The sequence below is a fragment of the Lucilia cuprina genome, chromosome 5, assembly GCF_022045245.1.
Source record: "Lucilia cuprina isolate Lc7/37 chromosome 5, ASM2204524v1, whole genome shotgun sequence".
Lineage (NCBI taxonomy): Eukaryota > Metazoa > Arthropoda > Insecta > Diptera > Calliphoridae > Lucilia > Lucilia cuprina.
The window spans coordinates 60,945,993-60,966,381 of record NC_060953.1 but is presented as its reverse complement, the minus strand read 5'-3'; the positions used below and the strand labels follow the sequence as shown (position 1 = coordinate 60,966,381).

Genomic DNA, 20,389 nt, shown 5'->3' with positions numbered 1-20,389 from the left:
CATTTAGAACCATGCAGATGAGATGGCCTCTGTTGTGTGGCAATATCATCTACAGACGTATTCAGTAGATCGAAACAATGGTATCACTTGTATAAAATACCTTTCATCTAACACATTTCTCATTTATCCGACATACTCATAAGATCCGCATTTTCCTGCATACATCCCGTATCGTTAACAAATAATACCAACTTATTTTTAAAGCTTAGACCCATAATAACTTTTCTGTTGACTTCATTAGCAGCACTAAATTTAGTACGAATTATATATTAAACAATTAATGTGGTAAACGGGCCTTATGACAGACCCCATTATGGGTTAATTCCGAATTAAATGGAAAAAATAAAGTGGACTAAATTTTAAAGTTAAAACTATTTAAATTAGTATTAAATTTATTTTATAAGGGTTTTATTAATAAACTTTTATCAAAGGTTTATTAATCAAATTCTTATACAAAATTTACCCCCTTAATCACAAACAAAATTTTTATTTTATAAACAGTTTATAAAATAGGTTTTGTATGGAAATTTAGTTTTATAATCCTTTTATAAATTAAAAAATAAGGGGTTTATTCTATAAACCTTTGATAAATGTGTATGAAGAAGGCAGTAAGTCATTAAGTTTTTTTTTGGCGAAAGTTAATTTTATATAAGAGCTATGGTTATGGACCAATCCAAACCGATAGTAAACCAATATTATTATGGAAGCTTTGACCAATTATAGACCGATACGAAAAAATCCCATAACGTTCGTTTTTCTTTGATTATAACTTTCTTCGTTTTGATTACAACTTTTGATTTTGCGTGAGAGAGAAAGAATATTATTCATCTCTTTCGCGGTACGAAGTTTCCCGTTCTCGGAAACTTGTTTTGTTATTCTTCTCATTCGTACAACAACAAATCAATCATGGACCAATCCGAACCGATAGTAAACCAATATTATTATGGAAGCTTTGACCAATTATAGACCGATACGAAAAAAATCCCATAACGTTCGTTTTTCTTTGATTACAACTTTCTTCGTTTTGATTACAACTTTCTTATTTTCGGAGTTTTTAGTTAAAACAGTAATTTCATGAATTACTTAGTAGTTAGTTATTATAAAGTAAGTGACATGTACATTTAGTGACCTAGATAAGACAATCAATACTTAAAAGTGCATACCACTAACACATAACGTTCGTTTTTCTTTGATTACAACTTTCTTCGTTTTGATTACAACTTTCTTATTTTCGGAATGAATTACTTAATAGTTAGTTATTATAAAGTGACATGTACATTTAGTGACCTAGATAAGACAATCAATACCTAAACGTGCATAACACTGACGGGGCGCTACTATTTCCAGTAATATGTAATACAACAAGTGCTGAACAAACAATATAAACAAAAAGAACTGTTGAACTCTAACACGCATTCCACGACTACAAATCTCATTCAAAAAACTTTTCACTGGAATACCGTCAATGAAACCAGACGTAAACAAAGTAAATGCGCCAACTCCAACTTTTGTTATTGTTTACAAAGAGAATGTAAACAAATACCAGTTGCACGCTACCGAATGCCGGTACACGTGCAAAATGTAAACAAAAACAATTGTAAAATGCATGCGTCAATTTCGTTAACGACTGCGTAGCACAGCTTAAGAAGAGTACAGACTACATAAATATCGCATACCCATAGAGGTCTCTTTGTAACACAGGCACTGGTATTGATGAACTCATCATTTGTTACAATTTCCAAAATTCTTCTTCAAAACTAACAGTATAGATACAGGAAAAAATTTTCATCGAACAGTGCTAGTTTTACAAAATATACTTTTATTTAAAGAAATATTAATTACTTGTATAAAATCAATTTAAATTAAATAAAACATAAATATTTAGTAATAAAAACAAATTAACAAAATATTCCTCTCGATACGCACAACATACGAAAACAAAGAAGTGATATGACGATTGCCTGATTTTTATTTTTCACATTATAGTTCTTTAAAAGGAAACTTATTTTAATTATTTCTTTCCTTAATTTAAAATAGAATTAACAAAATGTTATTGAGAAATATAAATTCAATATTATTTAAAGTTTTGTGCTGTTTCTTTGTGCTTTATCCAAATGGTGCCAATCTAGTGCCTGGTGAAAAAATCAGTTATAACTTGTAATTATTGAAAAAAAATGGATTTTTTATTTTCAAAAAAAAAAAAAATGAGAAAAACAAAATATTTTTAACAAATTTTCAGAGTACATTCGTGGGCTGATAAACTGGGCATGGAACTGTTTCATCTAGGCGATTTTATAACACGCCGTAAAGAAGTACAAGAGGTAAGTTTTCACAAATTTTAAATTATATACTAAATACCTTTCGTTACTTGCTGGAGCATCAAATATTGATTTTTACCCAATTATTTTCTGATAGCACTTGAATGTAGGTTAATTTAAAGGGTAATTTAGTCATTATTAACATTTCATTAAACAAATTTGTAGCATATGTTATTTTAAATTTTAATAATATCGAAATATTTCTCATAAATTAAATTAAAATTTATTGATAATGAAAATAATCATAAAAAATTATATTAAAATCTCGAACGAAAGTTTTGAAAACCTAAAGTATACGGGATCGTTAGAAAATTCATTCCGACAAATATACGGACATTGCTAAATCGATTTTGATATCCATATCTATAAGGATTCAGATGAGGTCTTTAGAAAATTGATTGCAACAAAAACATAGACAAACAGAGACAAACATCGCTAGTTCGACTTCTATAAAAAAGTGTTCGCAAAATTAATCGTAGATGTAACAAACAAAATAATAAATTTGTGTTTCCTTCTCTGAACATTTCCACAAATATTATAAGCAAAATCTCTTTTTTTATTCTGAAAAGTTCGGTCTATAATTAACTGAGTTTTCAAAAAAGAACCTCCTGTACGCTAAATTTAGACACAAGTTCAATTTATTGAACAAATATAGGAAATTAAAAAATCAAAACCTATTTTTTCCGAAGTACTTAAGCAATTCTTTTTTAATTGGGCCAGCACTCAGAGTATGACCCTTACTTATGTAAAGCATTGTGCTGAAACTTGGGAAATAGGTTATGGAGGAGAATAGAGGGAGTAGTGTTTGTGGACATTCGATTTAAATCTTCTTATATCGAAAGTAGCAGGGAATACCTCTGCGGGAAGTTTATTCCAAATACGAAAAGTGCGGTTGAAGAATGAATTTTAACTGTAATGTGTTGTGCGGTCCACTATCCAATCTACCACAAATGGGTGTACTCTTGAAGAAATACGTGTGTTACCCAAGAATATACTGGTATCGGGAACAAGTTCCCTAATTTCAGAGGAACACATTCCATTATAGTATCGATAGAACGGTGCTCCAGTGAATCAATAGAGTTGGATATCCTAGTGTCATCGATAAGTATATTCGACCCCTTCCGTACGCGGTCGAGTAGTTCCAAAATAGAATTCGAAGCACAGGCCCATATATGACAGATGTATTCCATTTTTGGTCAAATATACATAAGCAGTGTAGTAAGATCACAACTCGGTTTCAAAAAACGAGACATTCAAGAGTCTCTTCTTCTTTCGGCACTTGAAACATGTGTTTGATTTATTTCAATCTGTTAAATCGAATAAGAAAAAAATTGATCTAAATATAGCAGTTGTTTTAATTTAACTTTAAGAATATTCCAATAAGCTCACGATTTTAAAAACCTTGTAATTTTTTTTGTTTTAGAGTTTTAAACAAGCCCAAGTTGTTTCAAGAGCGGGAGCTAAAATCGTCGAAAATATGGCTAATGAAATCAAAACAATGATGGATTCCAAAATAAGTGCTGTGCGCGTAAGTAACAAATAAAATTTAAACAAATTTTAAATTTAATTGCTTAATTACTCCATAAATTTTTATAAATGTAAAATAGATGTTCCACTATATATATATTTTTATATATATATATATATATATATATATATATATATATACACATATAAACATTAATCATAAATTTGTTAATTTGAATAATTTAGCGAATAATGGATACTGCCGAAAATACCGCCTTAACATATCAAAGTGAAAAACCCGATAAATATTTTTCATATTATAATTCAAAAGAAATGATCGAACCCCACGAACCAATACCAACAGAGCCACCTAGAGATTTAGAAGATGCGGGGGGACCAAAGATTTTCGTTCAACCAAAAGAGATTGTTCTAACACCCAAAGCTGAATTTTTTAATACACCCGTCAATATGAGTGTTAGCTCAGTGCATGTGCCGACGAATGTTTACGATAGAGGTTTGAATTTTTTTGTTTCCTTTTTTGTTTTTGAAAATTTTCCGTTAAAAAAATGTTTTCATTTTTCACACTTATGCCGATGCTAAAAGCACACGTTTCGAAATATTGAATAAAAAAGAACGGATTAAAAAAAGATTTTTAACAAAAAATATTGCACAAACATGTTTATGGCCATTAAGAACTGTGTACCTAATTGCGAAAAACTCGTAGATGTTGATTTTATGATTTATGTATATTGACATCTCGATTTACTGAAATGAGCAGGCTTAAAGTTGATTGTGTAAATAATTTTGTTAAAAGTCGGCGCATAGTATGGCTTCTAAATGCTTTTACTAACCACCATTTTGTTATTTTTATTTAATGCTAAAAACACACATTTTTCTAAGAACAAAACTTTTTAAAAAATTTACAAAAATATCATATTTATATATATTTTTTACTTTTTTATATTTTTCCATATTTACATATACTCACACACACAAACAAACACACATATGATCTGATCCGAAAATTAAAAAAAAAATAAACAAAATTAACTGATCGAAATTCAAATTGGCTCAAATACTAATTCCTAAATGACATTGAAAAAATAACAAAAAATATATATAAACGATAAAAAAAATTTAGCATCGGATACGATTAAAGCCATTGAATGGTCAGAGAATTTGGATCAAATATTTCGTGACAATTATAAAAAAGATCCAACACTGTCGTGGCAATTTTTTGGTAGTTCGACCGGCTTTATGCGTCAATTCCCGGCATCGAAATGGAAAGCGGATCCGGTTGATCTATACGATTGCCGGTTACGTTCATGGTTTATGGAAGCGGCGACAAGTCCAAAGGATGTCATTATCCTATTGGATGGATCAGGCTCTATGACTGGGCAGAGGCTAGATATCGCAAAGCATGTTGTAAATACAATACTCGATACATTAGGTACAAATGACTTTGTGAACATCTTCACCTTTAGCGATAAAGTTAAGCCTGTTGTTGGATGTTTTGAGGATACTCTTGTTCAAGTATATATCAATTCTTTTTTACTATTCTAATTATAATTTACAATATTTATTTACTTACTTACATTTCTATATAGTTCTTTTTATAATTATTATGTATGTTCTTAAACTTCCTTTTTTACTTTTCATTATTTAATCACCAATATTTATTTCACATATTTTACGTTTTTACACACCCCCTTTCTAATGATCCGTTTACTTAAGTACGAGTAGATGCTTACATAAAAACTAGCCCCAAATTATTTACTATATATATAAATGTGAATGTACTTAAGAACACGCTATCATTTAAAAAGCTTTTTAGTTCACCCTTTTAGTCTAAGTGTATCTGATAAATAATTCACATACAGACATACACTTTTCCTAATATCTTTGCGAAATTTATTTAGTTCACATTATCTTAAAAACTCCCTTAATAATATTGTTCAGATAATGCGTACTAAATAAATGTACTTAATAGTGAATCAAAATTTTAATACCTATTTACACTTGGGTTATGACTACATTTTTTTAAAGAAATTTTACTTATCCCCATATAATTTTATAATAAAAACATGTTAGAAAATTTTGTTTCATTATGTAAAATTGTATATTTGCAAAAAAGAATAATACTAAAAATATTAAAAGTCATACCCTAATACACACATAACACCTATAATCCGGTTTAGATTAGTAAAAATGAATCGCTTTACTACTCGATAACCCTATATTACAGACACTATAATATTTGTCAAAATTCATTGTATTCACTGTATAGGTACTATATAAAAAATCTGTTCAAAGTTCCCAATATGGCAATATTTCATTTTTAAAATTAATGTTCCAGCCAACAAATCGAGAGTAGTTTAGATCTATTTTTGTTCTAGTCCTGTTCTAGTCTAGTTCAGTTCTAATTCAGTTCTAGTTCAGTTCTAGTTCAGTTCTAGTTCAGTTCTAGTTCAGTTCTAGTTCAGTTCTAGTTCAGTTCTAGTTCAGTTCTAGTTCAGTTCTAGTTCAGTTCTAGTTCAGTTCTAGTTCAGTTCTAGTTCAGTTCTAGTTCAGTTCTAGTTCAGTTCTAGTTCAGTTCTAGTTCAGTTCTAGTTCAGTTCTAGTTCAGTTCTAGTTCAGTTCTAGTTCAGTTCTAGTTCAGTTCTAGTTCAGTTCTAGTTCAGTTCTAGTTTAGTTCTAACTCAGTTCTAGTTCAGTTCTAGTTCAATTCTAGTTGAATTCCAGTTCAGTACTAGTTCAGTTCTAGTTCATTTCTACTTCAGTTCTAATACAGTACTAGTTCAGTTCTAATTCACTTTTAGTTCTGAACTGAACTTTGAAAAATGTTCCCACCTGAATTACAACCAAAAAAATATAAAATTTTCTTTTTAATGGTTTCATTATAACAAAAATAGTTTTAATTTGATTTAGTTTTCTTAAGCCTTTTTGCATTTCAAGTAACGATATGTATATCGAGTAGTATTTTTAAATAATATCTAAATTCCAGATAGTCCGCCCCTATTTAAATAAATTTTATTTGTTTATTTTTAGGGTATTTTTTCTCATTCGTAAAAATCATCATTGTTATAGTTGAATTGCTAATTAGTTTAGTGCTATTTGAAATAAAATATGTTTTTCCCCCACAGATTTTAAAATATAAAAAGAAAAAACAACAAATGTCTGCAAATCTGTCTTTTAAACCCTCCGAAACTATAATTGGGAAACTATCGTTCACATAGCAAGAAAAAAACTTAAAATAAAAATAACTATGTCATGAAGTGATTTGATCTATATGTTTATGAAACGGTTCAAGTTCAGTTCTAGTTCAACCTTAGTTTAAAACATATTTATTTTCTTAAAAATGTGCATGTGAACAATAACCATCTTCAACATATGTATTATAAAAATGTCCTTCGTCTAAAGACTTGCGCAACTATTTATCTTTAATATACCACATGTTCAAGCCGACTTGTAAGATATTTTGTTATTTGGTCTGTCCATTACTACCTTGTTGTTTTATGATATTTTTTAAAACCATTTACCACTTCTTGTTTTGTAAATATGTACTTTATTTTCATTAAACATCAATAAAGAATATGACAGAAATACAAAGAAGTATAACCCCAGTTGGAAAAATGATCGTAGACGACATTGTCTTCGACGATTCATGCAAGACATTTTCGTACAGTACTGTTTATATTAAAAGAAACAGCAAGATCACAGATGAATTCTCAACTATAGCAATGATATTAACAGTTATTTTTTATTTAAATTTTAATAAACCGTTTTTTTTATTTTAACACTTTTTACGTTTTTAACACACAACAAACAATTGTGCAACAATTTTATTAATAACAAATACTTACTTTGTTTGTTTAATTAATTATAATTAAAAAAAACTCAATTAATCACCTACCCACCGCCAAATCTGCTTTGAATATTTGACCTTATATGAAATAATTGGTACACAAATGAAATATATGATATACAAATATATATATATACAAAATACACACTAACACATATGTTCATGTATGTATAAATACATAAAATATGTATATAAGGCAAATCTTGGTAACATTCGAGAGCTTAAAGAGGGAATTGAGTTAGTTAAAACCGTGTCGATCGCCAATTTCTCCGCTGCATTGACAAAAGCCTTTGAGGTTTTGGAACAATTTAAAACGGAACAACATGGTGCCCAGTGCAATCAGGCAATTATGATTGTTAGTGATGGTGCACCATTTAGTTATGAAGAGATCTTCGAAACGTACAATTGGCAAAATTTACCCTATAAACCGGTTCGTGTATTTACTTATTTAATTGGCAAAGAGGTGGCGGATGTTAAGGATATTAAATGGATGGCATGTGCCAATCAGGGCTTCTATGTTCATCTGAGCGATACGGCGGAAGTGCGTGAAATGGTTTTGAATTATATACCAGTAATGGCTAGACCATTAGTATTGGGTAGACACGATCATCCAGTGGTATGGACACAAGTATATGCTGATGTTGTGGTAAGAATTCAAATTATATTTACTCAAGTCCATTTGAACATTTAAATGTTTAAAGAGGCTGTAAAAATTCTATTATTTTCTTTATTTTTAAATAAATATATTACTTAATGTTATTATTTAAGGATATGGAAATGTCTGATTATTTATGGCAATTAGAACAAAATGCTGATCAAAAGGAAAATATTTTAGAATATCGTAAAGTAAGTTTTCGTATGTTAGATCCAGATGAAGTGAGACGCCGAGAGTACAGACGTATGAAGAAGGTAAGTGATTTTATATACAAACATATTAAATAAAAGACATAATTTTTAAAAATTTAAGTTGAGAAATTTTTAAAAATAATTTATAATAAAAAACCAATTTTGGGAAAATTTTTTATATAAATATATTTTTTATAAAAATCTACAAAAAAATTAAATTTCCATAAAAAAGAAATTTTTGTTAATTTTCTCTTAAAAAAATTTCGAAAAATTTCCACAAATAAGAGAAATTTTCAAATATTTTCCAAATAAATAAGAACATTACTATAGAAATTTCGAAATTCTTGAAAATTTTTTATAAAAAAATAATATTTTCTAACATTTTATATGAAAAAATATAACTTTAAAAATTTTTCTTTTTTCCCATAAAAAGAAAATTTTTCGAAAATTGCTTAAGTTCGAAAATAATTCTATAAAATAACATAATTTATCAAAATTGTCAATAAAAAAGAAATTTCGAAAATTTTCTATGAAAAAAATAAAAATTTTTAATATAAGAAAATTTTTCGAAAAATTTCCATAAAAAAGAGATTTTTTATAAAAAAAGGATTTTTTCCACAAAATAGAAAACTTTTCAAATATTTTCCAAATAAGTAATGACTTTACTATAGAATTTTCGAAATTCTTGAAAATTTTTTATAAAAAAGAAATAATATTTTCTAACATTTTATATGAAAAAATATAACTTTAAAAATTTTTCTTTTTCCCATAAAAAGAAATTTTTTCAAAAATTGTTTATGTTCGAAAATAATTCTATAAAATAACAGAATTTTTCAAAATTTTCAATAAAAAAGAAATTTCGAAAATTCTGAAAAAATACAAATTTTTGAAATAAGAGGAGAATTTTTCGAAAATTTCTTAAACGAACTATTTTCTATAAAACAAACATAAAATTTTCTATAATGTGAGAAATATTGCTAAAGATTTATGAACGTGAAATCAGATCTCGTGTCTTTCAAATAAAGTACTTTTTAAAGGAAAACTTTTTATGAACAAAATTTATACTTTTAATTTTAGGCCTGGGATCAACCTACCGAATCGGATGATTATCATTTTATGACCACTATATCAATGCCTGTTTACGATCGACGCGAAAATGCGGTAAGTATTAATATTATTAAGAAGTTTATCATAATTCTTTTCACATTTCTTAAAGCTGAAAACTATGTAAATTAATCTTTTTCACTTTTAAAATGTAAATGACCATAACAAACTTAATGTAAACAAAAATGTATGTTGTCCTGCCCCCCATAAATCCTATAAACTAAACTTTATTTGTTTTTCTAAAAAAAATATATACCAAAAAAATATTAAATTCACGAATTTCTAACAGAATATCACCGAACTGGTATTAATTAATGAAGCTCTTTGGGAATTGCAAACACGTGAGGTATTAAGAATAAAAATAACAGAATAAAATGTAAACGTTTGCCAAACTATAATCGAATTAGTGAAAAATAACACCTTTTCATATGATTGTAATCAATTTTTGTTATAGCGCTTCATTTTTAACCGAACATTTAAAATAATAATCCGTAAAATTACTAACTCTTTATGCAATAGATAACATACATACATATGTACGAGTAGTAAACATTTTGGAGTTTCAACAGATAAAAATTATAAAATTAAATAATTTCATATTTAAATATCATATAAGTATGTAAAATTTGCTTATATTTAGAAATGTATAATTCCTTTAATATATATATAGTATATAAAGATGTATCAAATTAGTTTAATATATATACTACATATAAAAACTGGTAACCTAGTAAGTAATAGATCATTATTATACAACATTTTAAATATTTATGTAAGTGACAATGTAGTTCGTGTTACTAGTATTTGTAGAGATATTTTTAATTAATTTTCTATATAAATAATTAGCTATATAGGATTTTAAAGTATGAATTTTTATAACATAATTTTTTGCTAGGAGGACTTTAGTTTCATTGTGATATCCTCAAATATATTCATTTTTAATCCAATATTCATTTGGAAAACTAAGATAAGATACATACTTAAGTCACAAATTTTTGAACCCGGAAAATTTTTGATTTATCAAATTTCATATACAAAGAGAGTTTGAATTTAAATTTTCTAATCTAATCGGCGATGAACCCAGGAGTCCCCAAATTTGAACACTTTGCTTTTATAAAAGGTTTAGTTCAACCGTAAAGATTGAACTATGTAAATAGTTCAATAGGAATATATTAGATCCAAACAGTACAGGTTATAAAATATAGAAATATATTTTTGTCGGTACCCAATATTAAGTTCATACTTTTTATAACCTTTACCATAATGAGTTTTGGTAACTCTTTAGAATTCTGAAAAATATACACTAGTTAATAGGCTAATCAAAATACTAGTCATTAAATCCTAGCAAAAACAACTTCCAAGGAAGCGAAAAAGACGTAGAATTTACTTCACGAAGTTCTGAAAAAGACCTGAAAAAGTGATAATTTTAACACAGTCTTGTCATAGGAAGGATGTCCTTTTTATTTAATTCCAAACGCACTACTTCTAAAGTCCTTCTGAAGAAGTAATGTTGATGTTATTTTTTTGAAAGTTATTCGGAAATTGTATTATTGAAATTGTATTATTATACAACTACAACTAATTTGACTTAAATAATATTAGCCCAAAAATAAAATTTTTTTATCTCACAAAAATAATTTAAAACTAAAAAATATATTTACCATAGAAAAAATTTAATTATTTTCGCTTCTAAGGAAGTCATTAAACATCACATCCACAGAAGGTAAAAAATCACTAACTGCTGCTTTTTTAGTATGTAGTGATGTTATTCATTTATAAGTAGTTCGCTATATTTTTGCTGGGGCTAGTCAATAGGCTGGTCTTTAGGATAATCAATAGGCTAGTCCGTAGACTAGTTAATAGGCTACTCAATAAGCTAGTCAAAACGTTAGACAATATGTTAGCCACTAGGCTAGTTATTGTTAGTTATATTAACGTAATTTTTATAAATATAACGTAAAAATTCGTATCATTAACGTAAAAGTTTCATTGAGGGTACTAAGCGTCTTTTTTGTTAACCATATCAATGTTCTACAAAATATTTAAAAAATAAGAAACATTTACCACCTTATTCATAAACAGCATTTTATTTTATAAAAGATTTATAAAACAAAATTTGATTTATAAATCGTTTATAAAATAAAAAATTTGTTAATGAATATGGGGGGGTTATTTAATAAACAATTTATTAAAACTAATATATATCCAACAATAAGTATAATATAACGATTTTTCCAGAACTGCAGTAGATTCGTAAATTCGTCATAAAACCTTTTAAACTGGTCCGTAAAAAATTGCATGCCTAATTTTGCAATATGTATTATCCAGTAAAATTTAGTTATAGAATTTTTATATTGTAATCTTTAAAATTAATATATAGCTTTGTGTCTAAAGCGATTTTTTTTAGTATTTTAAATTAATTATTTTATTCTGAGTATAATTTATAGAATTTCACAAATTTATAATAATAACAACTTTATTTTAGAAAATTCTAATTATATTTCAGAATATATTAGAAAATGAAAATTTAAGTATCCCTTAATAATCAATATTAAATTTAAATATTTATTATGTTATTTATATTTGTATATCAATATATGAGTAAATTATATATAATTACTGAAGTATTCATAACAATTTATCAAAGTTTTATAAAACAAATTTTTTATGTATAATAAACCTTTGATAAATTGTTATGGATAAGGCCCTTAGAATTTAATAATTTTTTAGTTGTAAGAAATCTAGACATTAGAATTTTCTTATTTTGAGTGTAATAAATCGAGAATTATTTAGAAAATTTATTTAGCAAACTTTTTATATTATTTTTTTTATAATTTAAAATTCCCTGCCACTATGCAGACAAAAATTGCCAATTTGTTGGGTGTTGCTGGAACTGATGTACCCATTAGAGATATAAAAAAATTATTATCACCATTTTTGGTAAGATTTTAATTAAAAAAATAATTAAAAAATCAATTATAAAAATATATTTAATTGTTTTTAAGTTGGGTGTTAATGGATATGCTTTCATAGTTACCAATAATGGTTATATATTATTTCATCCCGATTTTCGTCCAATTGTAAGTCAGAAATTATTAATTTTGAACAGTTAGTAAAATATTTCTATTAAATTTTATATTTCTGTAAAACATTAGTTTCAACGTTACATCTTAAAGCCTGCTTATAACAGTGTTGATATGATTGAAGTTGAATTATTGGATGATGATCGACCACCTAGAGATTTTAATCCAGTGCTATTAACGGTAATATAAATATTGCTTTAAATACAAAAAACAACTTATATTTTATAAAAAAAATTCTAATTATTTTAGATACGTGATTCGATTATCAATCAATCAACGGGTAGCAAATGGATGTTGGTTAAAAATCATTTCGATGAAATGGTACCTATTAAATATTGATACATATTTTTGTTTATACATAACTATATGTATTTATTTTTTTTCCTACCAATTTTCAGAAACGTGTGGCTCGGGTTAAGCGCCAATACTATTGGACTGCTATACAAAATACACCATTCACTTTGGTTATTACATATCCCGAGCTATACGGTGTATATCGCCTTCAGATACGTACCGAAGATGAAATACATCGTATGAATATAAAAGGCAGTAACACTCTCAGCTACTTTACTGGCAAACGCTGGAAAATCCATCCTAAATGGTAAGTTTTTTTTTTCATTTTCTTTCGGGTTTTTAGTTTAACGTTAACAATTTCCTTTTTAGGCTATTTTGCAAACACAGCAATATGACATTTGAAACCCCCGAAGAGGAACTATTATGGTTTTTGGGTAAAATGTCACAGCCTGGATGGAAATGGCCGTCCAGTAGAAGTGCGCTGCCTCCAGAACATACGGCTGCCATGCTGTGTAAGTATATTTTAGTATAATTTAAAATTTAGTTAGTCGAATTAAAAACAATTAACATTTGTAATTGGCAGCTTAAGCTTACATAAAGTATAATTAACTGTGTACTACATGAAAACGTTTTTCATTAAAAAATATTTAATTTTAATTTAAAAATTGGCTGCCATTTATTAATTTATTTTTAACGAAATATTTATTACTTCCTGAAATCAATAAGAACACTCGATAAAAGAAATGTTAAAATGTTAAGGAGAACAAACAAAACAAATCTCTATCTATCTATCTATCTATCTATCTATCTATCTATCTATCTATCTATCTATCTATCTATCTATCTATCTTTCTATCTATCAATCAATCTATCTATCTATCTATCTATCTATCTATCTATCTATCTATCTATCTATCTATCTATCTATCTATCTATCTATCTATCTATCTATTTATCTATCTATCTATCTATCTATCTATCTATCTATCTATCTATCTATCTATCTATCTATCTATCTATCTTTCTATCTTTCTATCTATCTATCTATCTATCTATCTATCTATCTATCTATCTATCTATCTATCTATCTATCTATCTATGACTTGAAGCTATGATATTTGGGGCTTTCACAAAATTGTTTTTAACAAACTAATAGATGATCATAGCTTCATCGACTTGCCTAACTTATAGGGTAGTTAATAAAATTGTGTTAATTAAAAATATAATTTTTCACAAAGTTAAAGGGTATAAATAGAAAAACATTTATTTTGTCGAGCTAATTTCTATTGATTTCAATCTAAACATTTTCTCTTAAAATCACTCATGATCAACAAACCAAAAAACAAAAAAAATTGCAAATCCACAGCTAACTCATCTGCTGGGCGCATTCCATCATTCGACAAAGATAATTACTATTGTGAGTAACATTCATACTGTGAACAAAAAAGCATTCACAAAATTATCACTATTATTATTTGTTAATTAAATGCACTAAATAACGAAACGTTTATCACATACCTATAGTTTCACCTAATTTTGTTCATTTATCGTAAGCACCAATAATATTGTCTATATTTGTAAAGCACAGTAGATACTTGAAAGTAATTTAAATGCCTAAATATTTTAGTAAATTCCCCGATAATCATTGCAACAATTAATGATTACTTTAGGTTTAATTTTTATAAATTTGTTTTTCAGAATATATAATTTGGAATGTAAATTTGAAAAATTCTGATAATAAAAATTACTGATTTAATGGGCAGGACTTTAAAATTATGCTAATAGGTCCTTGGACGTTGAAAATACTAGTTTATAAACTAGTTAATTTACTGATCCTTAGACAAGTCAATAGATTAATCCTTATACTAGTCCTTAAATGAATACATAGACTATTAGTTAGACTAGTAAACAGACTAGTTCATAGTACTGAAAATTAATGAATTAGCACAAATGTACATTGTATATTATTAAAGTAAATATGTGAACTAATAACACTTTCAAAATTATAATGCACTGTTAGCTGAGGAATTGCACATTATTTGTTTTAATTGTTTGTTTCAATCAAATGCATGATGACATGATCATAAATTCTCAAATAAAAGCACTATTATAAAAACTTAAAATTTTCTAAACATTTAAGTTTTTGCTATTATAAAAATACAATAAATATTTTAGGTGATCGTCAATTAATGCAGTCATTGGTATTTGATGCCAGAGTTACTGAATGGTTTTCCAAGAATACCAGCTTTAATTCCAAAGATGATAAGGGGTAAGTAAAATTTAAACACAAAATTTCATGTTATTAATGTTTGAAAAAATTTCAAATTTTGAGGAGTGAGGGTCGAACACAACATACATATATTGATATTTTCTTAAAGTTATGTAGCTGATTTGACTTTTTATATAAGGTGCTACAATAACCCAACACTCCTCGATCTTTGAAAAGTGAAAAAGTCCCTTATTTACACAGATACATTTTTTAATATGTATGTGCGTTTCATTAACATAAACGAAACGGTTATTACTTTTATATACATAAATCGCTTCAAAGACAACACTATTCACTATGGTATTTTAATATTTATTGATTTGTAAAACAAAGTTGTGTCATTTCACATTCTATTTGGTTCATTTTTATTGAGAATTTTTCAAATATTTTTCTAAAATACTATTAAAAAAAAAAACAATAAAATCATAAAAGAAAATTATTTAAAATGGGTTCGCGACAATTATATGCCTGTGATTATGAGGTATTCGGTAAAGTTCAGCATGTATTTTTTCGCAAATATGCCGAAAAGAAAGCCAAAGAATTGGGTCTACATGGCTGGATTATGAATACTCAAGATGGCACAGTTAAAGGAACCATTGAAGGAACACAAAACGAATTGGGAAATATGAAAGACTGGTTGTCTACGAAGGGCAGTCCAAAATCAAGTATTGACAAGGCAAACTTTACAAATTTGAGACCAATTCATACATATTCATTTAAAACATTCGAAATAAAGAAATAAGTAATTAACTAGTATAATACTGAACTTGTTCTCAATTGGAGTGGACTTATTTATTTTGTATGAAATTTTCAATTTCGGAATTTTTTTTTAAGAAAATTTATAGACCTGTGGAATTATTTATCATGTATGACACTTTCAATTTCGAAACTATTTTTATAGGAAATTTTTAGAACCATTAAATGAAATTATTAATCAATTGTTAAACAAGAATGTAAAGAAGGTTTTTTAAGCTCCGGTTCTCTATTCACTTATTTTAATTTGGAATTGTTATTCTCGTTTCTAGAAGTAATGGTGACATCACTAAATTTAAGAATCTAAATTAGGTTCCTGAAATAGTTATTTTTTGGAATAATTGTCGGTTCATTCAGTTCTGGAATCAGTTCCACCAACAATTATTTTTGTTCCAAAAATGCAACTTTCGGTTTTTTAGAAAACAATCAGAACAGGTTCTGTAATTCTGTAGTTATTTTCGAATAAATGTCCGTTCATTCAGTTCTGGAATCATTTCCATTAACAATTATTTTTGTTTCAAAAATGCAACTTTAGGTTTTTTAGATAACAATCAGATCAGGTTCGACACTGTAGCCATATAGTAGTATGTAAGTGAATCTGATTATCAAAGACCTAACTGTTGAGAATGTATTAGTAATTTTTGTTTGACAACCGCTTCAGTTTCGCTTATATGTATATATCACTGAAGCGTTATAAATTCGATTTCTGTTCGATATTATCATCCTCAGAATGATGCAGAGCATGGTTTAATAAGTAAATCACTAGTTTCAAGACCCTGAACTCCTTCTAGTGTTAAAACTATATCTCGTTTATGAATAATCAGTTTTTTTATCGAACGTTCCAGAGAACGGTTAATAGAAATGTGTCGATATCACTACTTAACAAAGTTGCTATTCAAGAATTAATCATACCTTTCATAGCACCTAATCATACCTATTTCAGCACTTATTTCGAAACGAAAAAACTAACATCCTCTGAATTTCCGATTAAATTTGGAAATTTTTTAATTTAATTTTAAGAAATTTAAGTTTCAAGAAAATAAACTTATTTTTAAGTTCATATTTAATAAAATCGGAAATCCAACTTTATATAACCTTAACAAATCTTTAAAATTTAGCTTATTTCAATTACGAATTCATTTTAATAAATACTACATTTTATTTTACTTTCTATTCTGCACCCACCATTTTCGTTTAATTTTTCTTTTTATTTATTTTATTTCTATATTTCTCTTTTTTGCTTTCAATATAAATCATCAAAAATTTTCTTTAATTAATTTTTAACTTTTAAAACCGCACTTAAATCATATTTTATACAAATTTAAAACATATTCAATGGATAAGTAGTAGTTCAAGTGCTTCAAATCCAATTTCAGTATTAATGGGTTTGTTGCCAAGGTAAAATATTGAAATAACTTATATCTTTGCAGCTAATAATCAGCGCGATTATTTCTGAAATTAATTATTTTTATTATTAATAAAATAAAATTATTTTTTTTAAATAATTATTATCAAATAGAAATGAATTTAAACAACGTTTTGGCATAACAGTGGCATTTTTAGCCACTCACAGTGGTCTCACAAGATGGCAAGAATTTCATTCGAATATGGCCGAAGAATTGGGAGCAGGGTTTGTATAGATTCCCTATTAAAAAATTGTATATAATTTTAATCGTTTTATGTGTTTTCCCTCTTCCTATAGAGAATCATTTAGTGAACACAATAATAAGGCTATTGATGAAATCTGGTATAAACGTGCAGTCGATCAACATTTTGTTCGTGAGGAAAGTTTTGTTTATTCCGTACCCTTTGATGCTGGAGAAACTGCTGCCGAAACTATTGTCACCGCCAGTCATGCTGTCTTCCATACCGAAGGAGGTAAATCTGCTCCAGCTGCCGTAGTTGGATTTCAATTTCAACATAGTGCTTTGCTAAAACTTTTCCGTAATATAACCGGAAATGTAAGTAATTGTGAGAAAATATTTTGAAAATTTTTAATTTTATTTTTCATTTAATTTCTTTTTTAAAGGCCTGTGCTGTTGATGATAAAGATTGCTATGTCTTAGATAATAATGGTTTTATAATAATATCACCAAGTCGTCATGAGACTGGTAGATTCTTTGGAGAAATAAATGGTGCCATTATGCATCGTTTAGTTGAGGAAAATGTTTATAAACGTGTCACGGTATATGATTATCAGGCAGTTTGCTTTGTTCCGGACGGTGATAATAATTCGTCCTCGAATGTTTTGACGGTAAGTAGTTTCCTTCTGTAAGGAGACTAACTCTGGAAACTATAGTTTCATAGATAGGTTTTGAAATCATTTCTTCTATAAACTAAACTGTAGTCTAGTTTAAGTAGACTAGACTATAGACTAGACTGTAGACTAGACTATAGACTAGACTATAGACTAGACTATAGACTAGACTATAGACTAGACTATAGACTAGACTATTGACTAGACTATAGACTAGACTATAGACTAGACTATAGACTAGACTATAGACTAGACTATAGACTAGACTATAGACTAGACTATAGACTAGACTATAGACTTAACTATAGACTAGACTATAGGCTAAACTATAGACTAGACTAAAGACTAGACTAAATACTAGAATAGAGACTAGACTAAAGACTATACTATATACCAGACTACAAATCAGACTATAAACCAGATTATAGACAAGACTATTATAGACCAGTCTAAAGGCTAGACTATAGATTAGACGCTATACTAGACTTTTTATACATTTGAAAGCAACACTGTACAATGGGAATCTATTGAATATTTCAAATTTTCAGGATTTTTATCCGATCACTATCGATATATTTATATGTATGTATTTCGCTAATAATGATCATTAAATTTTACTATTTATCAGCCCTTATTCCACTTACTTCGAGCATTTAAATGGCTAATTACCACAATTGTCTTATACCTCGTCGAAGTAAGTACAGTGGCAGCAGATTTTTTCGAACATTATGTAGATGAAAATATGACCGATTATACGGTAAATGTTAAAAATAACGAATGGGTACGTTTAGTAACATTACAAAGAACAAGACTGAAACCATGCGATATGCAACGTGATCTATATACGCTCTATAATGAAAAGGATAATGTTGTCTATAATATGACAGCGCATGGTTGTGAGAGACCATTTGTTGTTCTACCCATACCAGCAAGCAATTTAATTTTATTAGTTATTGATCAAATGTGTCCACGTGATGCAACTCATATACTAACCGTAAATCCAATGGATATTAATTATCCGCTAGAGGAGAATCAAACATTGGCATGTTTTAAGCGGGATCATGAATTTTCACGAGTACGTCCTATTAGTTGTATAAGCCGACATGTTAATGTAAGTAAATTGTTATGAAATTAATTATTTATTGAAACTTAAAACAATATTTTTCCTTTTATTGTGTCTCCCTTAGGAAAGCAATATAGAATTATGCGGCAATGCTTCAAGTATATTAATTAATACTTTCCTATTTTTAATAACCATAAGTTTAAATCGTTTACTCTAACATTATTTTCTTATTTGTTAAAACAATTTTGTTATATTCTATTTAACTGTTTTATTTCTGTTAAATTTATTAAATTTGTAAATTTTGTATGTACTTAATGAAATATATTTATTATTGAAAATAATAATATTAATTTTAGTATAGCAAAAAAAAACTCCCAAAGGACCTTAAAAAAACGAAATTTTTGTAAATTATTAAATTAAATATTCTCATCTCAAATTGTTTAGCTTAAATTAAATTATAAATAATACAGTATAAGAAAGAAAAACATTTTTACAAAAAACTAACAAAACTGTACCTTTTTAACAGAAAACTACATACATATATACGATGCAATATTTTCACTTCCCAAGAATTATTAAAAAATTCAGATTTAGCTCTTTTTACAAAATTAATTATATCATTTCAGAAGCCATCGCAATTTTAGTTAATAAACATTAATAGCATATTTTTCACAACTTTTTCAGTAATTGAAATAAAAATGGGCGGAATCTGGAGTGGTTGTGGCAGTTCCTTTGAAAATTGACTATTTCATTGACATTGTGAGACATTATGAGTCCCTGACGCCTTAATTAACCAAAAACGGACAGGAACAGACAAACCATTTTAAAGGTTTCACAATAATAACAAATTAAATAAGTTAATTAAGTAAAAATTGGATCGAATCTAATAGATTGCCGATTTCAAAGTTTGAAAATTTTAATTCTAGATTATTTATTTCAATCTTTATGCGATGTAGTCATGTCCGTCTGCATGTTTGCCTTACAATAGGGTCAGAATGAAAAGAGCTAAGGGACTGATATCATCCCCCAAATGTTTACTATTGGGGCATTTTGTTCTCTTTACCCTCATA

The 20,389-nt window shown here is 27.4% G+C and overlaps 2 protein-coding genes across 7 annotated transcripts; both read left to right on the top strand.

Annotated features, from left to right (window-relative positions):
• Positions 1–1,776: 1,776 nt before the first annotated feature.
• Positions 1,777–19,649, top strand: LOC111675131 (voltage-dependent calcium channel subunit alpha-2/delta-3). Of its 6 annotated transcripts, XM_046951685.1 has the most exons (23): positions 1,777–2,157; positions 2,240–2,321; positions 3,742–3,846; positions 4,032–4,299; positions 4,927–5,318; positions 7,847–8,296; positions 8,419–8,559; positions 9,574–9,657; positions 9,890–9,946; positions 12,460–12,540; positions 12,606–12,680; positions 12,756–12,863; positions 12,933–13,004; positions 13,082–13,284; positions 13,347–13,489; positions 14,344–14,394; positions 15,153–15,246; positions 17,347–17,397; positions 17,519–17,629; positions 17,702–17,960; positions 18,029–18,253; positions 18,885–19,367; positions 19,444–19,649. In XM_046951685.1, exons 1-23 carry the CDS (start codon positions 2,048–2,050, stop codon positions 19,534–19,536), a joined length of 3,738 nt encoding a protein of 1,245 aa, XP_046807641.1. In that variant the 5' UTR covers positions 1,777–2,047; the 3' UTR covers positions 19,537–19,649. The 6 variants fall into 6 exon arrangements, with proteins under 6 accessions (XP_046807641.1, XP_046807643.1, XP_046807642.1 ...); XM_046951687.1 differs by lacking the exon at positions 9,890–9,946; XM_046951686.1 differs by lacking the exon at positions 14,344–14,394.
• Positions 15,272–17,175, top strand: LOC111675130 (acylphosphatase-1-like). Its single transcript, XM_046951692.1, has one exon. It carries the CDS (start codon positions 15,692–15,694, stop codon positions 15,986–15,988), a length of 297 nt encoding a protein of 98 aa, XP_046807648.1. The 5' UTR covers positions 15,272–15,691; the 3' UTR covers positions 15,989–17,175.
• Positions 19,650–20,389: the final 740 nt, after the last annotated feature.

Bases quoted from the DNA above. Each gene is read 5' to 3' on its own strand.
- LOC111675130 (XM_046951692.1), top strand. From the start codon at position 15,692: ATGGGTTCGCGACAATTATATGCCTGTGATTATGAGGTATTCGGTAAA.
- LOC111675131 (XM_046951685.1), top strand. From the start codon at position 2,048: ATGTTATTGAGAAATATAAATTCAATATTATTTAAAGTTTTGTGCTGT. The intron at 5,319-7,846 runs GTATATATCAAT...TATGTATATAAG, and splicing joins TTGAGGATACTCTTGTTCAA to GCAAATCTTGGTAACATTCG. The intron at 9,658-9,889 runs GTAAGTATTAAT...AATTTCTAACAG, and splicing joins ACGATCGACGCGAAAATGCG to AATATCACCGAACTGGTATT.